At 30.2% G+C, this 21,931-nt stretch overlaps 1 protein-coding gene across 1 annotated transcript; it reads left to right on the top strand.

The window, feature by feature from the left end:
* The first annotated feature begins 12,260 nt into the window (after window positions 1-12,260).
* Window positions 12,261-14,362, top strand: LOC18047048 (transcription factor MYC2). The gene has a single exon (XM_006444701.2). It carries the CDS (start codon window positions 12,600-12,602, stop codon window positions 14,145-14,147), a length of 1,548 nt encoding a protein of 515 aa, XP_006444764.1. The 5' UTR covers window positions 12,261-12,599; the 3' UTR covers window positions 14,148-14,362.
* Window positions 14,363-21,931: the final 7,569 nt, after the last annotated feature.

Raw genomic sequence — 21,931 nt, 5'->3', positions numbered from 1 at the left:
AGCCAACACTTTGTTGGTAGATTTCCCTTTGTTGGTAGATTTCCCTAGTTAATGTAAGGTATATTCATTCACAAATTGAGTTGCGGATCCCACTTGATCCCACAATCGATAGAAAAGACTCTACCTTAAGTTAATTGTAAGGTAGCATCTCCCTTACAAATTGTAAGAAGACAAACAACTTTTGAAGTAATGATTATTATATATTATGTTTTTCAATTACTGGTAATGCTTATGCAACTCATTCATCATCCTGGTCCTAGATCCTCAATCATAGCGAGCTTGTTAGTCAGACGATATCTATCTAGTTCGTCGCATGATCATGGGCAATTTCTTAGACGGAGATCTTTTGGGTTGCCATATATGCCAGCACATGAGTCAGATCAAAGTCATTCTGAAGCAACAATTGCAACACACCATATTCGTTATCAGATCCTCAATGTTTCGCTTCTCAACGAGGCTAAGATCAATAAGATTCAACACACACATTTGAGTGATCTTATCTGCAGTGATTGGTTGGGTTCATTGAACCAATATAAAACGAATAATGTTTCTTTCATATGAATTCTCAAAATCTTATTTCTTACTATGTGTAGCATGGTCCATACTCTTAATAGTAGCTTTGTTTTTTTCTTTTTTAATAGCCGCCGCCCGCAAGTTTATTAATTGCTGTGACATTATTATTAATTAATGGTCATATTCAAACTTAATCCTCCTTCACGTGTTATAAGCATTTAATTATTCTTTCGTATCTAGTTAATAATCTTTACCGTAACATACAGTCATATATTTTCTCAACCAATTATATATGCACATGTCGTATGCAAAATACTTCCATGATTCATTTGATTTCTCAAATTCTCATTTTCAACGAAAAACGAGAAATTGAATTGATAAATTGCCCATTTAATATAAAATTTTACATTTGGCCCCCTCATGGTTTATACAATTATGTTATAGCCTAAACATTATATAGTTTATCCATTATAACCCGTAACGTGGTGCGCTGCAATTTTACAGATTTTTTTGTTATAGGTTAGCCAAGTTTAGAGTTTCTCTGTTTTGTCCCTATCAAACCCAACCCAAAGCTTAGTTCTACTACTGCCTAAATGGATTGTTTGCATTATAGAATATTAATCAAGTAGATGCATTAACCAATAAAATTCAGGTTTATATATATTTTTTAATGTGTAAAAATAATATAATAACGTGGAAGCTTCTTACGATTCGGCCCCTCTTCATTTAAACTTCTTTATTTCTTATGCTATGGAATTAATGAGGACATAAAATGCAAAGGCAGTGACTATAAATTCGGCGACATTGAGCTGGCAATTTTGTACCAACAGACACAGCTCAATGAACGATTGTCATCAATATTGGCCCTGCAAGAAAAGGACGCAGTGATGTTGAATGGTGAATTTTTAGACATCAAAAGTTGATCTTAAATGAAATGATAGCAAGGCTAGAAATGGAATATTGGCGTGATTTGTTGACTTGAGATGTGTATAATCTAGATGCACGTTAGTCGTTAGGCGAAGTGTGCAGACCCGAGTTTTTTTTTTTCCTTTTTTATTGTTCCCTTCAATTCCGTTCTTGAAGAAGATGTTAGTTAATCCTTTTACTTGCATATTATGATTGAGAAATTTTAAAGTGTGTTTAGGATTGAAATTGGACAGTTGTAGTTTTTAAATTATAGTATTAAAGTATTTGGTAAACACTATCTACTGTAACTTAAAAGTTATATTGATATGATTTTTTACTCGTATAATACAAATATATTATATGTTTAATAATTTCGTCAAAATGATTATTTAAAATTTATATTTATTATATATTATTAATTTTTATTTAATAGTTATAACTTTTTTTTACAGCAGCTATAGTTTAAAAATTATAACATCTCAATCTCAAACAAGAACTTAATATATAAATTTGGGTGCCTTCTTCTTCCTAACCCTTTTTGATCTGTTGATTGAATATTGCAAATGGAAGATCATAACTCTTTTGTATTCGAAGAAGTTGTTTAGGTGAAAGAGGAAAATTTCAATGGAGTGTAATCAGTATCTATACTAGGGTTGGCAATGAGACGGGATGAAATGAGATTTTCCAATTTTAGTCTCGTCCCGTGTATGCAAGTAGGATGAAAAAACGTCATATTTCCGTCTCTATATTTTTGTGGGACAAAAATATGTCCTGACTCATTCATAGTCAGCAATGAGACGGGATGTAACGAAATTTGTCAATTTAACTCCTGTCTCGTATATGCAACTGGGATAAAAAAATATCTCACTCTCGTCCCTAAATTATTTTATGGGATAAAAATATGTCTCAATCCCATCCCATCGAAAAAAATTACCATCCCTAATCTATACTAAGATTTTGTGTGATAATTAATTGTATTATTTTAAAGTCGTTTATTGTTTCCTGCCCAAGCGCCTTCGATTGTTTGCATTAAAATAGTAAATGTTGCTGTATGTCTTTCGTAAGTGATGAAACGTTTCCTTCATTTAGTTCATTCGATTCTTCAATTAATTAACGATGGTGAAAAGCGAATTTGCAAGTTGGGTGTCTCAATTGTGTTCGAGAGAGCAAGTTGTGGACGTGACCTTTCAATTATAACGCTATCTTATTCTAATCAACATAACAAATTAATTAAGAACCGGCCAATTAGGTTGGACGGCTTGGCCAGCAAATTAAAAGATTCAGTATGTTTGTCGCAGGGGATTGAAACGATGTTGTGTGTTATTTTACCAAACCCAATAATGCTACACATCCCAAATTTTTTATCTTAAAAGGTTTTCCCAAATGATGTGTCATTAATTGAGTGGTTGATAATTCTTTACAAGATCTAAGTGAATTAATTGCATTATCTCACCAATTAATTGATAAATACCACATAATTTAGGATAACTTTTTAGGATAAAAAATTTAGGATGTGTAGCATTATTGTTACCCAATATTACATGCTTCACATTTCTAGAGGAAGAAGGAATCCAAGAAAAGAGCAGATGTTATTTCATATTTTCACTGCGAAAGTGATTAGAACTCCATGTTGTTCAATAAATGTATCGTTTTCCAAACCCATCAAAATCCTCCTGTAATTTAAAGAAAAATAAATTTATTGACTTCCATTTTTTTTCAATTATATTTTTCCTCTGAAATGATCAAATCCACAATTGATCAATAAACAAATAAAAGGAGCAAACGGTCATGTCAAAAAGATTAAATTATAACAGAATTTATCATTATTATTATTATTATTATTATTAACAGTAAGTGTGTTTGAAGACATGAGAGAGAAAATGATATTATTGACACCATACGTATAGAAAGGTTTTTTTTTTTGGATTACATGAGACTATTGTTTAAGACTACAACTCATATTACATAAGATTACAACTCATATTTATAAATTAAACTATTATTGGAACTAATTTACATCAATTATTATGAAGCACAACTTAAATTTTTACCTCCTCTAATATTCAAAAGACGTATACTCTACTTATATTTCAAAGAGGAGAAGATTGCATATTCTTATAAAGTACAACCCAAATTTTTATCTTCTCTAATATTTGAGTGACGTCTACTCCACTCATATTTTAAATGGGAGAAGACCGTCTATTCGTATAAAAAGGTTTAGTTCAATTTCACCTTGACAAATTTCTTCTTGGCAAGGAAAACAAATCTTCAGTCAATTATCTTTCCCATTAAGCATCAAATAGTTATTAAGTGGAAACATATATCTTTCTGGCTGCTATTTTGTAACAAATAATTGTCTTTGTAATTACATCTGTTACCCCATGACAAGTCATTATAGAATGCGAAAATGAACATACCTAATAAAAATAAATGAGCCGCTAGTTTTTGGGTACCGAAAAGGCAAAGTGGAATATTAGTAATAGCTCGCAATAAAATGATATCACGATCATCCAGTGAACGACAACTTGCCTTGTTTTTTTAAATTGGACATAGGGGATGGACTCGATTCCCTTTAATTTGTTTATTGGTTTATTGGGTAAAGCATGAAATTGGGTAAATTTCTTTATATAAATTACTCGCATCTACTATATTGTTCATGTGTATATATGACTATTAAAATCAAATCTCCATAATTGGATTTGTATTTATCGATTGGGTCAGTCGGATCGAGCCCTGACAATTAACTAAGAGGAAATAATTACCCCATATTGTGGAACATACGTAGGTCCAATAATTTTAATCCATATATCTCAATAAATTGGCATCGATTCGGACGTATGAGATGTGGCAGTCTCAACCAGTACCGCATGTGCGTAATTCGGTAACATTTATCATATTTTTTATTACTAAGCACAATTTTTGTTAGCCTATGGTTGAAGTAGCAAAAGTAAACACGGTAAGCATAATTATTTCAAACTTTGAGATACGGAATAGAAATGAATATTTAATGCAAAACTAGTTATCAAATTTGGGATTAATTTTAAAGAGTAACTTTCAAAAGTTTAAAAAATATTTTTTTTTGCTTAGTAAAGTTTTATAAGAATTGCTTTTATTAAAGTCACTCATCCTCCAATAAAATTTGAAAAGTATGAAAGGAGTAATTTTTTAAAATTTAATTTTATATTTAATACAATTCTATATATATATATATATATATCCTCATATATGTTAAAAAAATTTCAAAATTATCTTTATTAATTAGGAAATAAAATCACTAATTTTAAAGAGGTTATTATTATTGCAAATTATATTGAGACAATAAAATAAGAAAATAATATTAAAATACTTATTTTTGTTATCAATCATTATACATACACAATACAAAGTATTTTGCACATCTATTTATAAATGTGTAAATAAATTTTATTAAATATTATTTTTAATTTAATTATTTACATTCTTACAGTAATTTAATAGTAAAATTTACTAAATACATAAGATTTTCAAAATAAGAAAGAGATAGAAATAAGAATTTCAAAATAATCACTTGTATATATATATTTGGGGTTAGGTGTTAAAGGCTCGGAAACTTATGATTTTTTGTTGTTTTACCACAATCTACAGGGACTTCTGTATAATTGAACTAGAGGATGGGTGTATTGTACACAGTGAGCAACATAGTTTCGTGCATATAGATGGTGGAAAAATAATTGCATGATCTCACATATATTATTTTTGTGTGATGTTACATCATGGCTTACTACAATATCTTTTATTTGCATAAAGATGATTGGCAAAAGACAACATTAATTTATGGCAACCTGCGAGGTCTTGTCATCATGATAAGTTTGGAAAATAAATGATATTATTTCAATTGAAGTTAGAAATTTAATGAATCGTATTGCGTACTACGCGGTATTAATTAAAAAAGAGTACATTGTTCGCTAGGAGCAAAAAATTGCCATCGTAGAAAACGAATCGATTGCCCCCCAAATTCGTAATCCTGCTTGTTCATATGGTTAATTATGTATTTATTCAAAGCGTACATTTATCCTGGTGGTTTTTTATTCGTTTGTTTGTTTGTCGAAAACAATATCAACTCAGCGGCTATAATTAATTAATTATTCATCCGAAAAAAAAAAAGGAAAGAAAAATGATATACAGGCTTGGCGTGGCCAAAAAAAGAGCTGGATCACAAGTCCGGAGAAAACGAAAAGAAAAATGGGAAGAGAAAATATAAAAAATCAAAACGAGTAGTATTTTTTTCGAAGGTGGGGAAATTAAACAATGATGTGCGATATATATATGTCTAGGCCAATGCTGCAGGCGTATAATAATAACGAAAGTCTAAAGATCAATGTTTTTCTGAATCAAACTCCGCCTAGCTACTAACGTCCTCTGTCTTTTAAAATTCTACTTTATTCTTTAGGGTGTTTTTTTTTGTGTGTTTGTGAGTGTATGAAAATTATGAATGTCATCGTCGTTATATATATATATATATATATATATATGAGTTCGGCTATTTGTCATGGGTCAAATTCCACAAGTAATAAACGACGTCGTTTCAATCTTCTTCTTTTTCCCCTTTCATTCAAGCTAAAACGACGTCGTTTTAGCTTGGTTAAGGTAAAATTGTTACAGTCCCAAATTGCTTTCTCTTTCTCTTTGTCTCACAACCTTTCTCCTTCTATTTCTCTGTAAAACCATTGCTTTCTCTTCTCCTTCGTTTCACAACCACCATCACGCATACCCAACCATCAACACCCACCATAAACTAATTATATTTCTACATAGTTGAGTGTTCGCAAACTGTCACCATTTTGCCATAACATAAATCGGCCATACAATCGAAGCTAAGATCGAAGCATTACCTTAAGCTGCCAGGCGTGATGGCTGTCAGTGGTGGTGGTGCCGATGACTGGGTATGTGTGATAGAACCCTGGGTGATGGTGGTTGCCGAGCTGATGGCTGTCGTGGTAGTGGGTGACGATGGTTGGGTATGCGTGATGATGGCTGTGAAACGAAGGGAGAAAGAAACATAGAAATAGAAGGAGAAAGGGGTTGTTGTGATACTAAGAGAAAGAGAGCAATTTAGGGCTGTTGTCCACAAGTATTTACCAAGGTAAAACGATGTCGTTTTAGGGAGAATGAAAGGAAAAAAAAAAAAATTGAAACAACGTCGTTTATTGCTCTCGGGGTTTGACCCGGGGCTTGACTCCAAGTAAGTAGCATTTTCCTATATATATATATATATATATAGACACACACGCAGACAAGATATACATGCCAATTGTATATTAAGCTAGCTATAAGATATTACTCTTGGGCTTCTTAATTTGTTGTATTTTCACAATCAAATTAATTATCTTCAACTAGGGTTGCTATTGTAGTGTTCTACCGTTTAAAATAAGGGTAAAACTTATTTAGTCATTATATTATGAGGTTAATGCTTGTTTATTTCTTATATTTTTAAAAATACATGAAAATATTTTTGCTGTTAAATCATTGACATCCCTTACATTACTTTTGTTTCTTTTAACTTGCTTTTACAATATTATCTTCTTATAGTAATGTGTCTTTTTTTGGACATTAATAAAAAGAAAAAAAATTACCAATTTAACTCTAAAAAATAACATAGAATCAAAAAGAATATATTAATTTTTATTGAACACTGTATTGAGGAGTTAATATATTAATTTTTTTATTAATGTCCAAAAAAATTAGTAATTTAATTTTTCTACAATATTAATTTTTTTGGACATGTGTGAGATTCCACATAAATTAATATATATTCTTTTGTTTTTATTTTATTTTTTAAGGTTAAATTAGTAATTTAATTTTTATTTTCATTAATGTTCTAAAAAAATAAACATTATTATAAGAGAGTAATATTGTAAAAATAGATTAAAAGGAACAAAAAATAACAGTAGAGGTATCAGTAGTTTATTGACAAGAATGTTTTGATGTACTTTAAAAAATATATAGACTAAATAGGCACTAATCTCATAATATAAGGACTAAACCAGTTTTAACCCTTTAAAATTATTATTGTTAACTGTAGTGTAGAAATAATTAGCTGTACATAGAATTAGTTAAATATTTGATCAAATTTATTTTCAAAAATGCTATGAGTTTTAGAAGCAGCCTATGTGTTTGGTACATCTTATTGTTAAATTGTTGTAAAAATATAAATAACTAAATCATAATGATTAATAAAATTTGCTTACACATTTGTAAACATGTATATAAAAATATATTTTATTATGTATATGTAATAACTGATAATAAAATAAATATTTTTATATTTTTAATTTTATTTTTTTGTTTTCTTATCTCAATAAAATTGAAACTAATAACAATCCCTTAAACTTAATGATTTTATTTCCTAATTAATAACGATAATTTAAGATTTTTATAATGTATGATTATTTCTCAAAATCAAATTTTAAAAAACTACTATTTCTCTATCTTTCAAAATCTATTGTAGGATGTGGTGACTCTGCCAAAAATCATTTAAAAAAAAAATTACTAAATATTAGAATTAACTTTTTAACTTTTCAAAATTATTTTTGAATCTTCCAAAAGTAATCAAGTTTGAGGCACTTAATTGTTTTCAACTATAAAAATAAATTTAATTAACTTTGTGATTAAAGCTAATATTGGTGGACTCTTACTTTACATCTTAATGCTTGGATCAAGAACATAGTTGATAGAGAAGAATCAAATAATGATAGAAATAAAACCAACTAATCAAAATAGACAATTATCTCCAACTCTATCAACGAATATAAAACATTCATCGTCAATCAATAAAAAAGATTAATCGACTTAATCTTTTGTCAGTCAATCAAATTTTCTAATCACAGTTGTATCATTTCTTTTTATCATATATATTTTCAATCTTTATATAAATTCATGAAACAATAAGTGAAATTTATCTTCTCTCTTTATATCAGTCTTTAAAACTTATCCATTTCTTTGACTAAGTTATAAGAGAAAAATTTCTCTATATCATTCATTTTAAGATCCAACTAATCTTAACATAGAACTCATCATATATGATTCATGTGGACCGTAAAACTCTCACTTAACGTTACTGTAGATTTCATTTGAATTATCTATACACCTTCTTTCACATAATTAATTAATGTACATCCTGTTACATTTGATTAATTAATGTCCATGCAATTTGACTTTAATGAATTAACATAATTTTATTATTCGTATGGAAGTGTCTAATAACCTTTTGGTTCTCAAAAACTACTACACGACAAATCAAAATAACGAGACAAAATTCCGTCCAGTTCGTTGTCGTTGTATGCCTATTGCGTAGTTCGAAGCTGGAATCCGAGACATCGTATCGTATGAGTGGCAACACAGAATTCAACTCCAATTTGTATATTTTTTTAAATAATAAGATACAGAAATTAGAAAAACTGATATTTAATATATATATATATATATATATAGAGAGAGAGAGAGAGAGAGAGTTGGTGCCATGCATGCGGTCACCAGTCTCTCACTTAATTAGGGCATTCGTTAAATTCGTCAGTATCTCGGCCAAAGAATAAAACAAAACTTTGTTTTATCACAAGTGACTCATAAAATAAGAGACGAGCGTTATCAATTAAATTTTGGTTGTATCATCAATAGATGATGGATGTGGATCACATTAAAAAATTCAAAGATGCATGAGGGCAAATCCCCCAAAAAAGATTGCCAAATTAAGAGGGCACTTTAAAAAATTATCCAAGTAAAAACTGTTCCTATATCATGCTATCTTTTTATTGTTATTTAAATAACACTAAGGCAAAACCACGGAATCAGAAGCTACGAGAAAGCTGATGTGTTAAGATTGGGATACAACTATTTGAATATATTAAATTTTTTTGTGTTCATTAGTTCTGGTAGGTGTTATTTCTCTTAATTAGTAATACCGATTATTTACAGTTAAAAAAATATATCTAAATGAACTTATAAAAAAAAAAATTAATTAAACAATCATTTACATAATAGAATTTTTAATTAAAAAAGATGTTGAGAAAAAAAATTAACGGCACAAGTAAGCGTCCACTTTGCAACATCTTAAAAAAACACGTTACAAAATGTTAGCGTGAGTGAGGACCACAAATGCAGTGCAGCACTTTAAAAAGAATTATTATTATTTTTTTTTAATTTTTTGTTATTTTTCAAAGAAAGAGGACATGAGTTAAAAAAAACAAATGATTGTACGGAAAAGCCTTCAGAGTTGCGGTAGGTAGTGGACAGACGATTCACAGGTAGGGATGGCAATGGGCACCGCCCGCAGCGGGTTTGCCATTACCAAACCCAAACCCGCACAAAATTTGAATTACCAAACCCACCCGCAACCCGCAGCGGGTTTTAATTTTTTTTAAAAAATCCACCCGCAGCGGGTTTTAACAATTATCAAACCCGCAATGGTATCCGGCGGATTTTTTGCGGGTTTCCGTATTTAAAATCACAAATGTTTGATATATAAATTTATAATAATAACCTCAAATTTCATATAACATACTCAATTTCATATTTAAACAATGTAAATGAAAAATTAAAATTTCCACATCAATTCAACACAAATTCTCAAATTTAAGTATAAATTATACAAATCCATTTAAAAAACACAAACTACTATCTAAAAATAATAATTACATTTCATATTATCATTTAAAACAAGCTCCAAGAGAAGATATTCATTTCATTCACCACCATAAGCACACATCCAACACAATGCCTATAATAATAATTAAGATTAATATTTTCAAATACTAATTCGAAGGGAAATGCTTTTAATTTTCTTTAGGTTATGACTTTAGAATAGGAGATGGGTCACATACACACATATACAACTTTGAGTCTTTGGCTATTTGGTAATTTGATTAATGACATTATTTTCTTTATACATTTTTATATTAAAATTAAATTAAAAATATTTGGAAAAAATATTGCGGGTTTGGTGGATATCCATGCGGGTATCCACCGGGTATAAGGTTAATACCAAACCCACCCGCATCCATGTGCGGGTTTTAATTTATAATACTAAACCCGCCCGCAACGGATAAAATTACCCGCAACGGGCGGATTTTGGCGGGTGGGTTTGGGCGGGTTTGCGGGTTTGCGGGTACAATTGCCATCCCTATTCACAGGCATCAGAAAAAGTAGAAAATGAAACACGAAAGCGACGAAATGTCTGACGTCAGCACATCGGGGGTGCGTTGATACATTTTTTTTTTTAATCGGATCACCTATGTTACGTTTAACCGTAACATATACACACTTACAGTAACTATATTTATTGTAATTTATAATTAACAAAAACAATGTAAAAATGGGTGAAATGTAAGTGGATTACGTGGGGTTAATAATTTTTTTAACCTTATTTTTAATGGTTGTAAGGAACATTAAATATAATTTAAGAAGACTTCTTCTTTTTTTTTTTTTTTTTTTGAGCATGTGGGATTTTATTTTATGGAGACACTAATTTTTATTTTTAATTATTTAATGTATTTAAATTTTGAGATATGGGTACTATAATTGAATTATTTTATGAGTAATAATAAAGTTACAACCATATTTTATAAACAAATATATATAAATTGATATGACATGAAGAGATTGATTGTATAAAATTATTATGGGCTCATATATAATTAAAAAAATTAATTATTATTCTTTTTCAGTCAATTTTTATGCCACAGTCAATGTACACACAGTAATACAAAATTATTTGTGATTGTGCCACTATTATTGTTTATTGTGGTATTCTTCAACTTTTTACTGCATATGTCAAGTGTTTTAAATCAATTATTTTATTTTATTTTTAAGTATTTAGGAGCAATGATATTTAGATAGAAAAATATGAGAGGACATTAGTAAAATCAATTGTAAAACAAAGTTATTTTACACGTAATTAAAAAATATCATTTAACACGATAATATAAGTTTATAGCACAATCGTTTGTATCAACACTTAATCAGCCGTTAATTTCTTTTATCATTTTTCTTAATTATAAAATATTGTACTTTTATAACTCAAAAAAAAATTAAAAATAGAGAAATTTACCTTTTTAAAAAAAATAATAATAAATAACAAGTGTAGTCAAATACCAGTGATTGATTCAAGGGAAAGTGCAAAAGGTCACCCAGCAGGGCCCGAGGCTCGGAGGCATAGAGTTGCTAATCAGTAGTCACTCAGGCTCGTCGCTATCGGTTCACGTGCTAGTGGTGACTGGTGGCCAACAGTGGCACAGTAAGTAAGCGAATTTGGACGGTCAGGTCCCACCAACACCAAACTTTACTTCTTCTCCTCACCAGTATTTATGGAATAATGTTATAACTGGAGATATCGGACGTTATTAAAATATGAGATCTTTTATAATTTTTTTTTTTATTTCAAATTCGAATAGATTTGATTTTTTTTAAAGTTTGGATAGATATAAATACAAATATATGAATAATATATATTTTTAATATCTGAATATAAATAATATTTTATTTTATTTTATTAATAAATAAATTTTAAATATAATTATTTGACATTTATATCTTTATAAATTAAAATAAAATAATAATTAAATTTTATAATTTAAAAAATAAATAAATATTATAGAGATAACTTCATAATATAATATTTACTTTACATTCAGATCTTTTTCTATTTAGATAAAATTTTACAAAAAATTATTTTTTTTATTCACATATAAATATAACATAAGTTACAAAAAAAATAAACAAAAAATTTTCTGAAAAAATCTAAAATTCATAAAATTTCAAACTTAAAAGATATTTAACAAACAACCCCAAAGAAGCCACCTTCACTCCACTTCCTTGATCAACACCTCATATCCTGATCTCTTTTTGTTCCGTTGTATTTGTTTCTACTGTAATTTCTATTTAGTTCTAATTAGGGTACAATCATAAGGCCCCCACGTAGCTGGTTCACTCTGTTCTGAGGCGAGTTATTTAATTATCAAAATTAATAGAGTATAATTAATTAATTAATTAATTATATTTAAACTTATATTCTACAGTAGTACTTCGTGTTCCTTAACAGCCCTCTATATTTATGCTCCCAGCACATCCACAAATTCTGTAATATGTTGGATACAAACCTTGTTTCACTACTTATTCCAGTGAAATTAATTAAACAAGGCTAGTCGGCCATGGAAGATCTAATAATATCTCCATCTTCATCTTCTTCTCTGGTATCTTTAACTCCAGAAACCCCACCACCAACACTACAACAAAGGCTTCAATTCATAGTGCAGAGCCAACCAGAGTGGTGGGCTTATGCCATTTTTTGGCAAACAATATCAAACGACGATAACGGCCAACTTTTCTTGGCTTGGGGAGATGGCCATTACCAAGGAACCAAAGACGCATCGCCAAGAGCAAGAATGAGCATGCCAGCGCCAGCACCAGGTGCAGCCTTAGATAATAACATGGAGAGAAAGAGGGCCATCAGCAGCATCAGGGGAATCCAACAATCATTCATGGGCCATGAGATGGATTTGTCCATGATGGACGGCGGTGATGTCACTGACACCGAATGGTTCTACGTGATGTCGCTCACGCGGTCTTTCGGTGCTGGGGTTGGCATTCCAGGCAGGGCTCAAAGCTCTGGTTCTTTGGTGTGGCTAACTGGCAGCCACGAATTGCAATTTTACAACTGCGAAAGAGCTAAAGAAGCACAATCGCATGGCATCGAGACTTTTGTTTGCATACCCACTTCTTGTGGTGTGCTTGAGTTGGGCTCCTCTGATTTGATCAGGGAGAACTGGGGTCTCGTCCACCAAGTCAAGTCTCTGTTCGGCTCCGATCTAATTACCAAACCACTGAATCCGAATCCCACCCCAGCTGCACCGCCGATGCACTTCCTCGACAGGAACATATCCTTTGCTGATATTGGGATCATAGCCGGAGTACAACAAGAAGAAGAAGAAGAAGAAGAAGAAGAAGAAGAGCTGAGCCGGCCGGAAGAGGAAGACCAAAACAAGGTCAAGAAACCACGCAAAGATCAAGGCTGCACTGTTAAAAGTAGTACTGGACAATCATCTTATACAGTAGATTCTGAGCATTCGGATTCCGATTGCCCCTTGCCCCCGCCAGTGAATAATATTAGTGCTGTGGAGAAAAGAACGCCAAAGAAAAGGGGAAGAAAGCCAGGACTCGGCAGAGAGACGCCACTGAACCATGTTGAAGCTGAGCGGCAGAGGCGTGAGAAGCTGAACCACCGGTTCTATGCACTGCGAGCTGTGGTTCCAAATGTGTCAAGGATGGACAAAGCATCTTTGCTCTCTGATGCTGTGTCTTACATAAGGGAACTCAAGGTCAAGATTGATGATTTGGAGTCACAGCTGCTTCAAAGGGAGTCCAAGAAAGTGAAGCTGGAGATTTCTGATAATCATAGCACCACCACATCCGTGGACCAAGCTAGGCCTAGTTCCGCTGGTTCAGGCGGTGGGTTCAATCTTGAAGTTGAGACCAAGATTATGGGCAGTGATGCCATGATCAGAGTCCAATCTGAGAATGTGAACCATCCGGCTGCTAAGCTAATGAGTTCACTGCGTGACCTGGACTTGCAGTTGCATCATGCTAGCATGTCATGTGTTAATGATCTCATGCTTCAAGATATTGTGGTTAGGGTTCCTGATGGTTTGAGAACTGAAGATGCTCTCAGATCGGCTCTTCTTAGGAGACTAGATCAGTAAGATTGTTATGATCATGTATGTAATAGCTCAAATCATAGCACGAGTTGTGTTCTTTGGATGCTTTTATGTTTCTTTAATCATCTTTTCAGTTTTCTCCTCTCTTGGTTATTTCCACCTCTTGTAATTACGGAAATCGATCAGCTGTTTTATCTAAAGAATGTTGGGATCTTGAGCCTTAGCTAATAATACTACTGAGTTAAACTTTTGTTATGATATATATACGTGTTGTTTTAATTTCTTCCCCAAATTTATCTAGCACAGTAACTGGCCCTCGGTATATATAGATGTTGTGATCATTATTTGTGCACGTTTATATTAGACCAGTTATTCAATAAAGAAAACAAAACTTGTGGAAGGGCAATCCTCGAATGGGAAGGGATAATTTTCGTTTCCGAAATTATCCAATTTTGTCCCTCATGTTGTGGACATAATAAATTGATAAGAGGGTGCTTTTGGGACCTGGGAATCTGAAAAACTTGGACCACATAGTACGTGTACAGTAAAATATATTATTTAGGTCAGCAGTCAGCAGTGACAATTTTCCCATGTGCAATAATGAAAGGCTCGCCAGGGGGTGTTACAGACTTTTAGCGATGGCACAATCATGAAACCCAATGGGAACGTACCAGGTCATGCAGTTGGTAAATGAAATATCTCCTCACATCTATATTCCCAGTTCTTTTGTTTGTTGCGATTGTGGACAACCTGCAAATGAATGTCTCATTTACAACCCAACACCAGGCCAGTGGAATAATCGATGCTGGTTGACTGCGTGGACCAGATTCAGCAGAAGTAAAATGAACGAGTTGCAAAGGACCCTAGAATAATGAAATTACACGCAAAAATGGGGGCCAAATTTAAGAACACAGATAAAGTTTAAGGGCGTAGTCGGATTGTTTGTAGTGTAACTGTAGCCTCTATTAAAATTTAAATTTGATTCTTGGGGGTGGTAAGGGGTGTAAAAATTATATTTGAGTTTGCTCACCTCCTTTACCTTTTAAAAAAAAAAATACAAATCAATACAAATAAAATATATAGTAAATTAGCTAATTTTTTCGACACGAACCAAAAATGGGGACAAAAATGATGTTTATTATACACGCTGCATGTGTTAGACTTATTGATATTTTGTGCTCTAAAAACATGCCATAAAATAGTAATAATTTCTAAATTAGATGAAATTTATTCATTCATTATTTATTTCAGCATACATTATAAGTCCTTATTTATAAAATATGTGATTTCTATATTGGGCATATGATGCTGATACAAAGATATAAATCACAAACTTTTTATAAATAAAAAATTTATTCATAGTTATGAATGAAATAGACATTTCATTATATAAGGTTGTAACTTTCTACTTTTATATTGAATGATTTTATTTTGATCATCAAAGTGGAGATTTCAAGTATAATAGTTAATATGTATATGTGATATGCATATTGAAAAAGACTATATTGAATTATGATTTGGTTTAACAAACGTTGTTGATTATAAAATCTCACGAGCTTTAATAAGCTTAATCGACCTTAATCTTGAATGGGCGATGAACTTGCATTCACGTACTATATATTTTGAGTTATCACAAAATGAGATCCATACAACAATCAATACCTCAATAGTTTAGAGATATGATTTAATGGATCATAAGAACATAAACTTACAAGATAAAATCTATACAAATGATGCTTACAAAACTAGTTGTGGCCGTTGGTTCTATAAATTGTTTATTGAATGATAATATTTGTTTATGATTTATTTGCAAATATAAATATATTAAAAGTGATCACTACAACAAATAGTAACTTAGGGATAAATATATAATTACACAGGCACGATATTTATCATGGCCTAACTTTAATTAAGAGTATCAAATAGAGATGAGAGATCAATTAAGTGGTTATTATTAGTCTAAGACCAAGCTGAGTTTTGATTAAAAAGAGTTCTAATTAATTGTGATTTTATTTATTGCATCCACCACCAGAGAGCAGCCTCAGGCTTTTAGTGAAATAACTTAGGTTAACTTAGTAGTTTTGGTGTGTCATGAGATGATGTACATTAACTATTAAGGTAGAAAGCTCATGAGTCTACAGTCCCTCCACTAATTCAATTGTTAGTCAAACTCTGACTCTAATATTTAATTGCCTATATGAAGAAAAGGAAATTAGAACATAACTAATATTTATATGCAAAGATTTTTCTCTTAAAAGAGAGAGAGAGAGAGAGAGAGAGAATGTTATAAGATTGTCTTCTTTTATACAAAAATTAGGATTTAATGTGTGCCCACACTTGTGAGAGAGATAATTGAGGATAATAGAGAAGACTATAATCATATTCTACAAATCCTAGCAATTGTGGTGAAAAATATTAGAAACGATGAGGTAATATCATTGTGCATGAAAGCTAGGTCATACAACAAAATAACCAAAGGAAAAAAAAAAAAAGAGTAAATGTGAAAACATTAACGATTTCGTTTCTTTTAGATAAATTATATGCCCGGGATAATGGTCGAATATTCCTTCAAATGTCGCGAAATAATTAAGAAACACAAAATGAAAGTGAATATTCCAACTTAAATGATAATGGTGAAGTTAAGGAAGAAAACGATTCTTAAATTTTGGCGTTTTCGAATGATTTTTAGCTTTGTTGTTTTGTTATTGTTACGTCGGGTGTGAAACGATGGAGTCATGGAGCTAGCTAATTTATTTGTCTTGCTTTCAGATAATTGCTTCAATTTTTATCATTTTTAAAAAATTTCAAATTACTCTTAATTTTTATTCAAAAACTAAGAAAAAAAAACGAGAGTGATTGATTTTTTTTTGTCTTCTTAAAAAAAATAAATTAAATTTTTTAAAAATAAAGGGAGAATTTAAAAATAGTCAAATTTTTTAGAAAATAATCCAAAATTAACCCTTTATAAAAATCAAAATGACCATATTATTAATTATTTTTATGTCCAAACAAGAGACTTTATGCATATGGCAGTTAAAACAAAAGAACCACTGTTGAGTTATCATAAGAAAATGTTTTATACAACGCTTATAAAATCCCTCAAAAGCTAAGCAGGGGGTAATAAAGTAAAAGTAACATACATGCTACAGTGTTGGACGACAGTGACAAGCAATGGTAGTAAACTGGTGTGTCTTTGAAAATGTCTAAGCGAGACACGTCAGCGCTTAGCTCATCCGCGTTCTTCTTTATTTTTGTTTGACGTTAATGTTTCAAACTAATTTTATACAATCAACGTTAATTCGATTTCCCTGTGTATTGTGTGCGCGGGGTTGACAACGCCATTAGATCCTGAGCATTTTTTTAATTATTATTATTTTCTTTTTCTGTTAAAAAAAAAAAAAAAAAAACTTATTGTGACGCATTACACTACAATTGTTTGTAGAATAGAAGAATGCACGTGCAAGGAAAAAAAAAAGTGATACAAAAAAATTTTCCAATTCGCACACGATTAATTTAAAGAATATGACGGAGACATGATGGGCAATAACCAATTTTTTTTTTTTCCTTTCCTATTTTATGGTCCTGGGTTTAAGACATTTGGCTTTGAGTGAAACAGAAAGCTCAAAAGAAACTTAATTAATAGTTAATAGTGGATTTCCAATCATGGATTTATGGTTTTATTAAAAGTTAGGAATAAGATAAAATATAAAAAAATATAAAATTTAATATATTATAACATAAAATATAATGCATTAGAATATATTTTAATATAATTAAGGATTCCAGATTGAAACATTTCTATGGTAGTTAATAAATAAGAATCATTATTTAGTAATGTATGAGATAAGTTAAAACAAAAAAAAGAAAAAAATATATATTAAGATATTATAGAATAAAATATATTAGTTTATTATCTTTAAATTATTTCTTACTTTATTAAAGGATAGAATTTTTTTATTAAAAAATAACTCAACATGTAATAACTTAAAAATCAAAAGCCAAGAAGCTGGAGGTGGCCTTGTTTTTTTTAATTTCCGTCTTTAGAGCATGTTTTTAACACTAGGCAATGTTATTTTATCACGCGTCACGGCGGCGTCACTACCATTTTGAAATATTTACAGACTTTGTATGATAAATCTGGTATAAAAGGACCAATGCAATGAACCAAGTATTTTGTCACATGGTCCATATTTTTCTACGTAACCATATGGTTCATAACTGACACGTCACAGAATGTATTTTCTAAATAAAAACAAAAAATGTACATTTCATTCAAATGCAAATAATGACCGTATAGCTTGTAGTTAAACACCACCACCCACAACGTAGATAATATCACAATCATTCGATACATTGAACAATTACACATATATTTTAAAAATATCTCAAAATACTCATACAATTAAATATAGGGTAAATGCTCTTTTAATCTCTATATTTTGAGTTAAGTGTTTGTTTAATCTTTATATTTTAAAAAATGACTCTAAGGCACTCTCTGCTGTTAACTATGTTATATTTTTGTCCTTATTATTCCTTACTTTTATAATAATATCTTTGCAAGAATATTCTTAGTGACACTAATGAAAAGAAAAAAAAATGTCAATTTGCTAAATTAACACTAAAATAAAAATAAAAATTAAACTAAATTTCTCATTATTATTTTACTTTTAAGGTTAATTTACTAACTTTAGTTTTTTTTTATAGAGATTTACTATCAAGCGAGTAGAGTATTTAAATGTAGCTTTAACTTGGCTAGTATTAAATTTTTTATGAATAATTATTAAAAGATTGTTGCAAGGGTTTAAAAAATACTAGTTCTTTTAAACTAACAATTATTAATCAATTTGTTAATTAACTTTTTCATGAATGAATTAACTAATGCTCTCAAGATTGTAGGAAGAGTATTATTATTGTAACGATAAAGGAAAAATAAGAGCGTCAAATATTTAACAATAGATGTGTCTTGATGTATTTTTCAAAATATAAAGACTAAATGAATACTTAATTCAAAATACAGTGACCAAAAGAGTACTTACGTGTTAAATATATTATATTCTTACATTTATTTTTTTTTCCTTTCTTTTTACAATGATACCTTTCTAATAAAATTCTTGAAATTAATTAATTTTATCTATTAAAAAAATAATCTAACAAATTACCCAATAATTATTTATTAGTAAATTAATATTTGAAGCACATGAAAATAAATGAGTGCACTTCAGGTTTACTCAAAGATGCCTCCATCTAGATTACACAACATTTTCAAGCTTCATATGCTAAAACAAGACAATCATCCTCGTGTCTAAAGAAGGAGGAGGCGGCTAAAGGGCAAAAAAAAAAAAAAAAAAAACGTTTTCCTCCGGAGATAAGGATAGAGAAAGAAGAAATAGGAAAGTGTTTGGGTTGCAGAGGATTTTTCGAGAGACAGAGACAGAGAAGGGACGTTTTGACAAATTTAATTAATAGAACGTGGACGTTGATGACCACGTTATCCAATCCAACGAACATTGCTTATTAATTGTGGCCATGATAATTTTATGAATACAAGTAAGAAAACAACAACACTTAAAAGGATTGTTTGGTCCCAGAATTGTAATTATCGTAGGATTACAAATTCGCTTGAAAAAACAAACAAATAGTAAAACTATGACAACTATTAACTTTTGCTGTACCAGACGTTGCTTTAATAATATTATAGAAATTTGTTTCTTCCATAACCTAGCTTATAAGTTAGTTGGGTCCCTTGGCTTTGTTTGTGTGGAATCAAGAACCTCGGTTGAAACAAAAGAAAGAACAAAATCAAAGCGATCCGAGTAGATGATATTAAAACCAGCGCTGGGTTTTCATACTTTCATGATTGGGAGGTATGAAAGTAATATGGGGTGAGCGCATACAACAAATCTAATCTGACAAAACAGGCCTTAGAAAAAATAGATGCTTAAATACAAGACCGTGGCCAATGTAGAGTTACTTTATCATAGAGTATTGATGATGATGACCGTCAGATCATGATAATAATTATAAATTTAATATTTATTTTTATAATTTGATATTCATCGTAACAGTTCTAACATAACCAAATTCTAAATACAATATTTCGATTTCCTATACACCCCCACCTTTGCTGAGGTAAACGCTTATACCTTAACGCTAAAAAATGAAAAATGAAAAATTGGCGGGTGTTTGAGAATATGTACGGATGTTCATAGGAAACTCTAAGTGATGTGTACAACCGTACAAGCCCCGTCTATACTTTTCCCAGACTCACTCTGGGTACGAAAGCCCAAAAATGAACCAACTCTGGATTTGCTCAATAAGGCCCGTCGTTTCTATGTTGGACTATTGGCACCCCTTTCAAAATCTCATAAGCCTCTTTTATTTATTTACCCTATTAAAATGTTTAATAACAACATAATACGACCGTTAATAACAAAACAACCTTAATAAAACTTATTTATCATAAACTCCGTCCTTTCCTTTTTTTTTTTTTTTTGGTATTGTTTAAACTTCATAATTGTAAACTAAAAAAAAAAAAATGCTCATATCAGTGTTCAAAAATCATGAAAGAAATTTTTTTTTTTTTTTCATGATGTCTCTCTCTATTTACATGATTATCTTACCCTCAACTTTTTTACTGATATGTTGGGCTTCTGGTACTTGGTGTTAATAGTTGTTAAGAAAAGAAAAGAAAAATTATGAGTCTAGTTTTTAATAAAAGGGAGCGTGGGTTAATTAGAAATCATTCCTTTTATGTAATTTTATTAAAAGTAAAAAGGTTGTAAAATATCTAAAAAGTTTTTAAGAGATTTCTAAAAAGGTGTCAGTAGTCCAACTTTTTATTTTTCATTTTTCTTCATATCGAAGGATACTAAAACCAAAACTGTAATAAGTTCAGGCCTTTGGTGTATGCCACGGGCTGGACTGGTCACTGGTTTACATCTTTGAAAATCATGGACTTCTTCATCAATTCGCCATCCACCTGTCACATGAGCATTAAAGATTTACTAGTGGAATATACTTCTCCGTCTCAAACTCCTAGAAAAGTCTCAACGAAATAGAGGACTGAAAGACATTTGACAATTTGTCTTTGTTAACTTCTTCACATGTCAGCATCTAATTAATTAAATTGAACGAAAATGCAGTTGAATGCGGAATTTTTCGTCATTCACTACGTTTCCATATTTATTTTTGCAATAATATTGTATTTATTTAGTTATAACACTTATGGTGTATTTATTTATGGGTTTAAAAAATTAGAATGAAGGAATGAGAATTAAATTATTAATATTTATCATTATTATTATTTATTAAAAATAATAATAATAATAATAATTAATAATAACTAAAATAATAAAGTTAATAAAATTTAATAATAATAATAATAAATGTTAATAATAATTAAAATAATAAAGTTAATAAAATTTAATAATAATAATAACAACAACAAAAACAATAATGATAATATTGTTAATAATGATAAATTAATTACTATTAATATGAGTATTTTGGTAAATTAATTATCATTCTCATCCTTTATTCCTATTTATTTTGCCAAGTAAACACATCAATGACATTTCAGCACATTCACATTCTCATTTATTTTTGCCAAGTAAATATTGAAATCTCATTTTCATTCGTCATTCTCATTCTAACCAATTCTCATTCTCAGTCCATTCTCATTTTACTCTATTTCTATTCTCATGAAGTAAACACACAATTAAATTTATATCTTAATTGATGTAATAAATAACTTACTATTATTATATAATTAATTCAAGTGATGAATAATTTTTTAAATTTTTTTATTCAAATAATAAATCTCTATTTAT

This window comes from Citrus clementina, unplaced genomic scaffold (genome assembly GCF_000493195.1).
Source record: "Citrus clementina cultivar Clemenules unplaced genomic scaffold, Citrus_clementina_v1.0 scaffold_3, whole genome shotgun sequence".
Classification (NCBI taxonomy): Eukaryota; Viridiplantae; Streptophyta; class Magnoliopsida; order Sapindales; family Rutaceae; genus Citrus; species Citrus x clementina.
Note: the sequence above shows the minus strand (reverse complement) of the source record. Positions and strands in the feature narration are given on the sequence as shown.

Coding starts and splice junctions, on each gene's coding strand:
- LOC18047048 (XM_006444701.2), top strand. CDS start 12,600: ATGGAAGATCTAATAATATCTCCATCTTCATCTTCTTCTCTGGTATCT.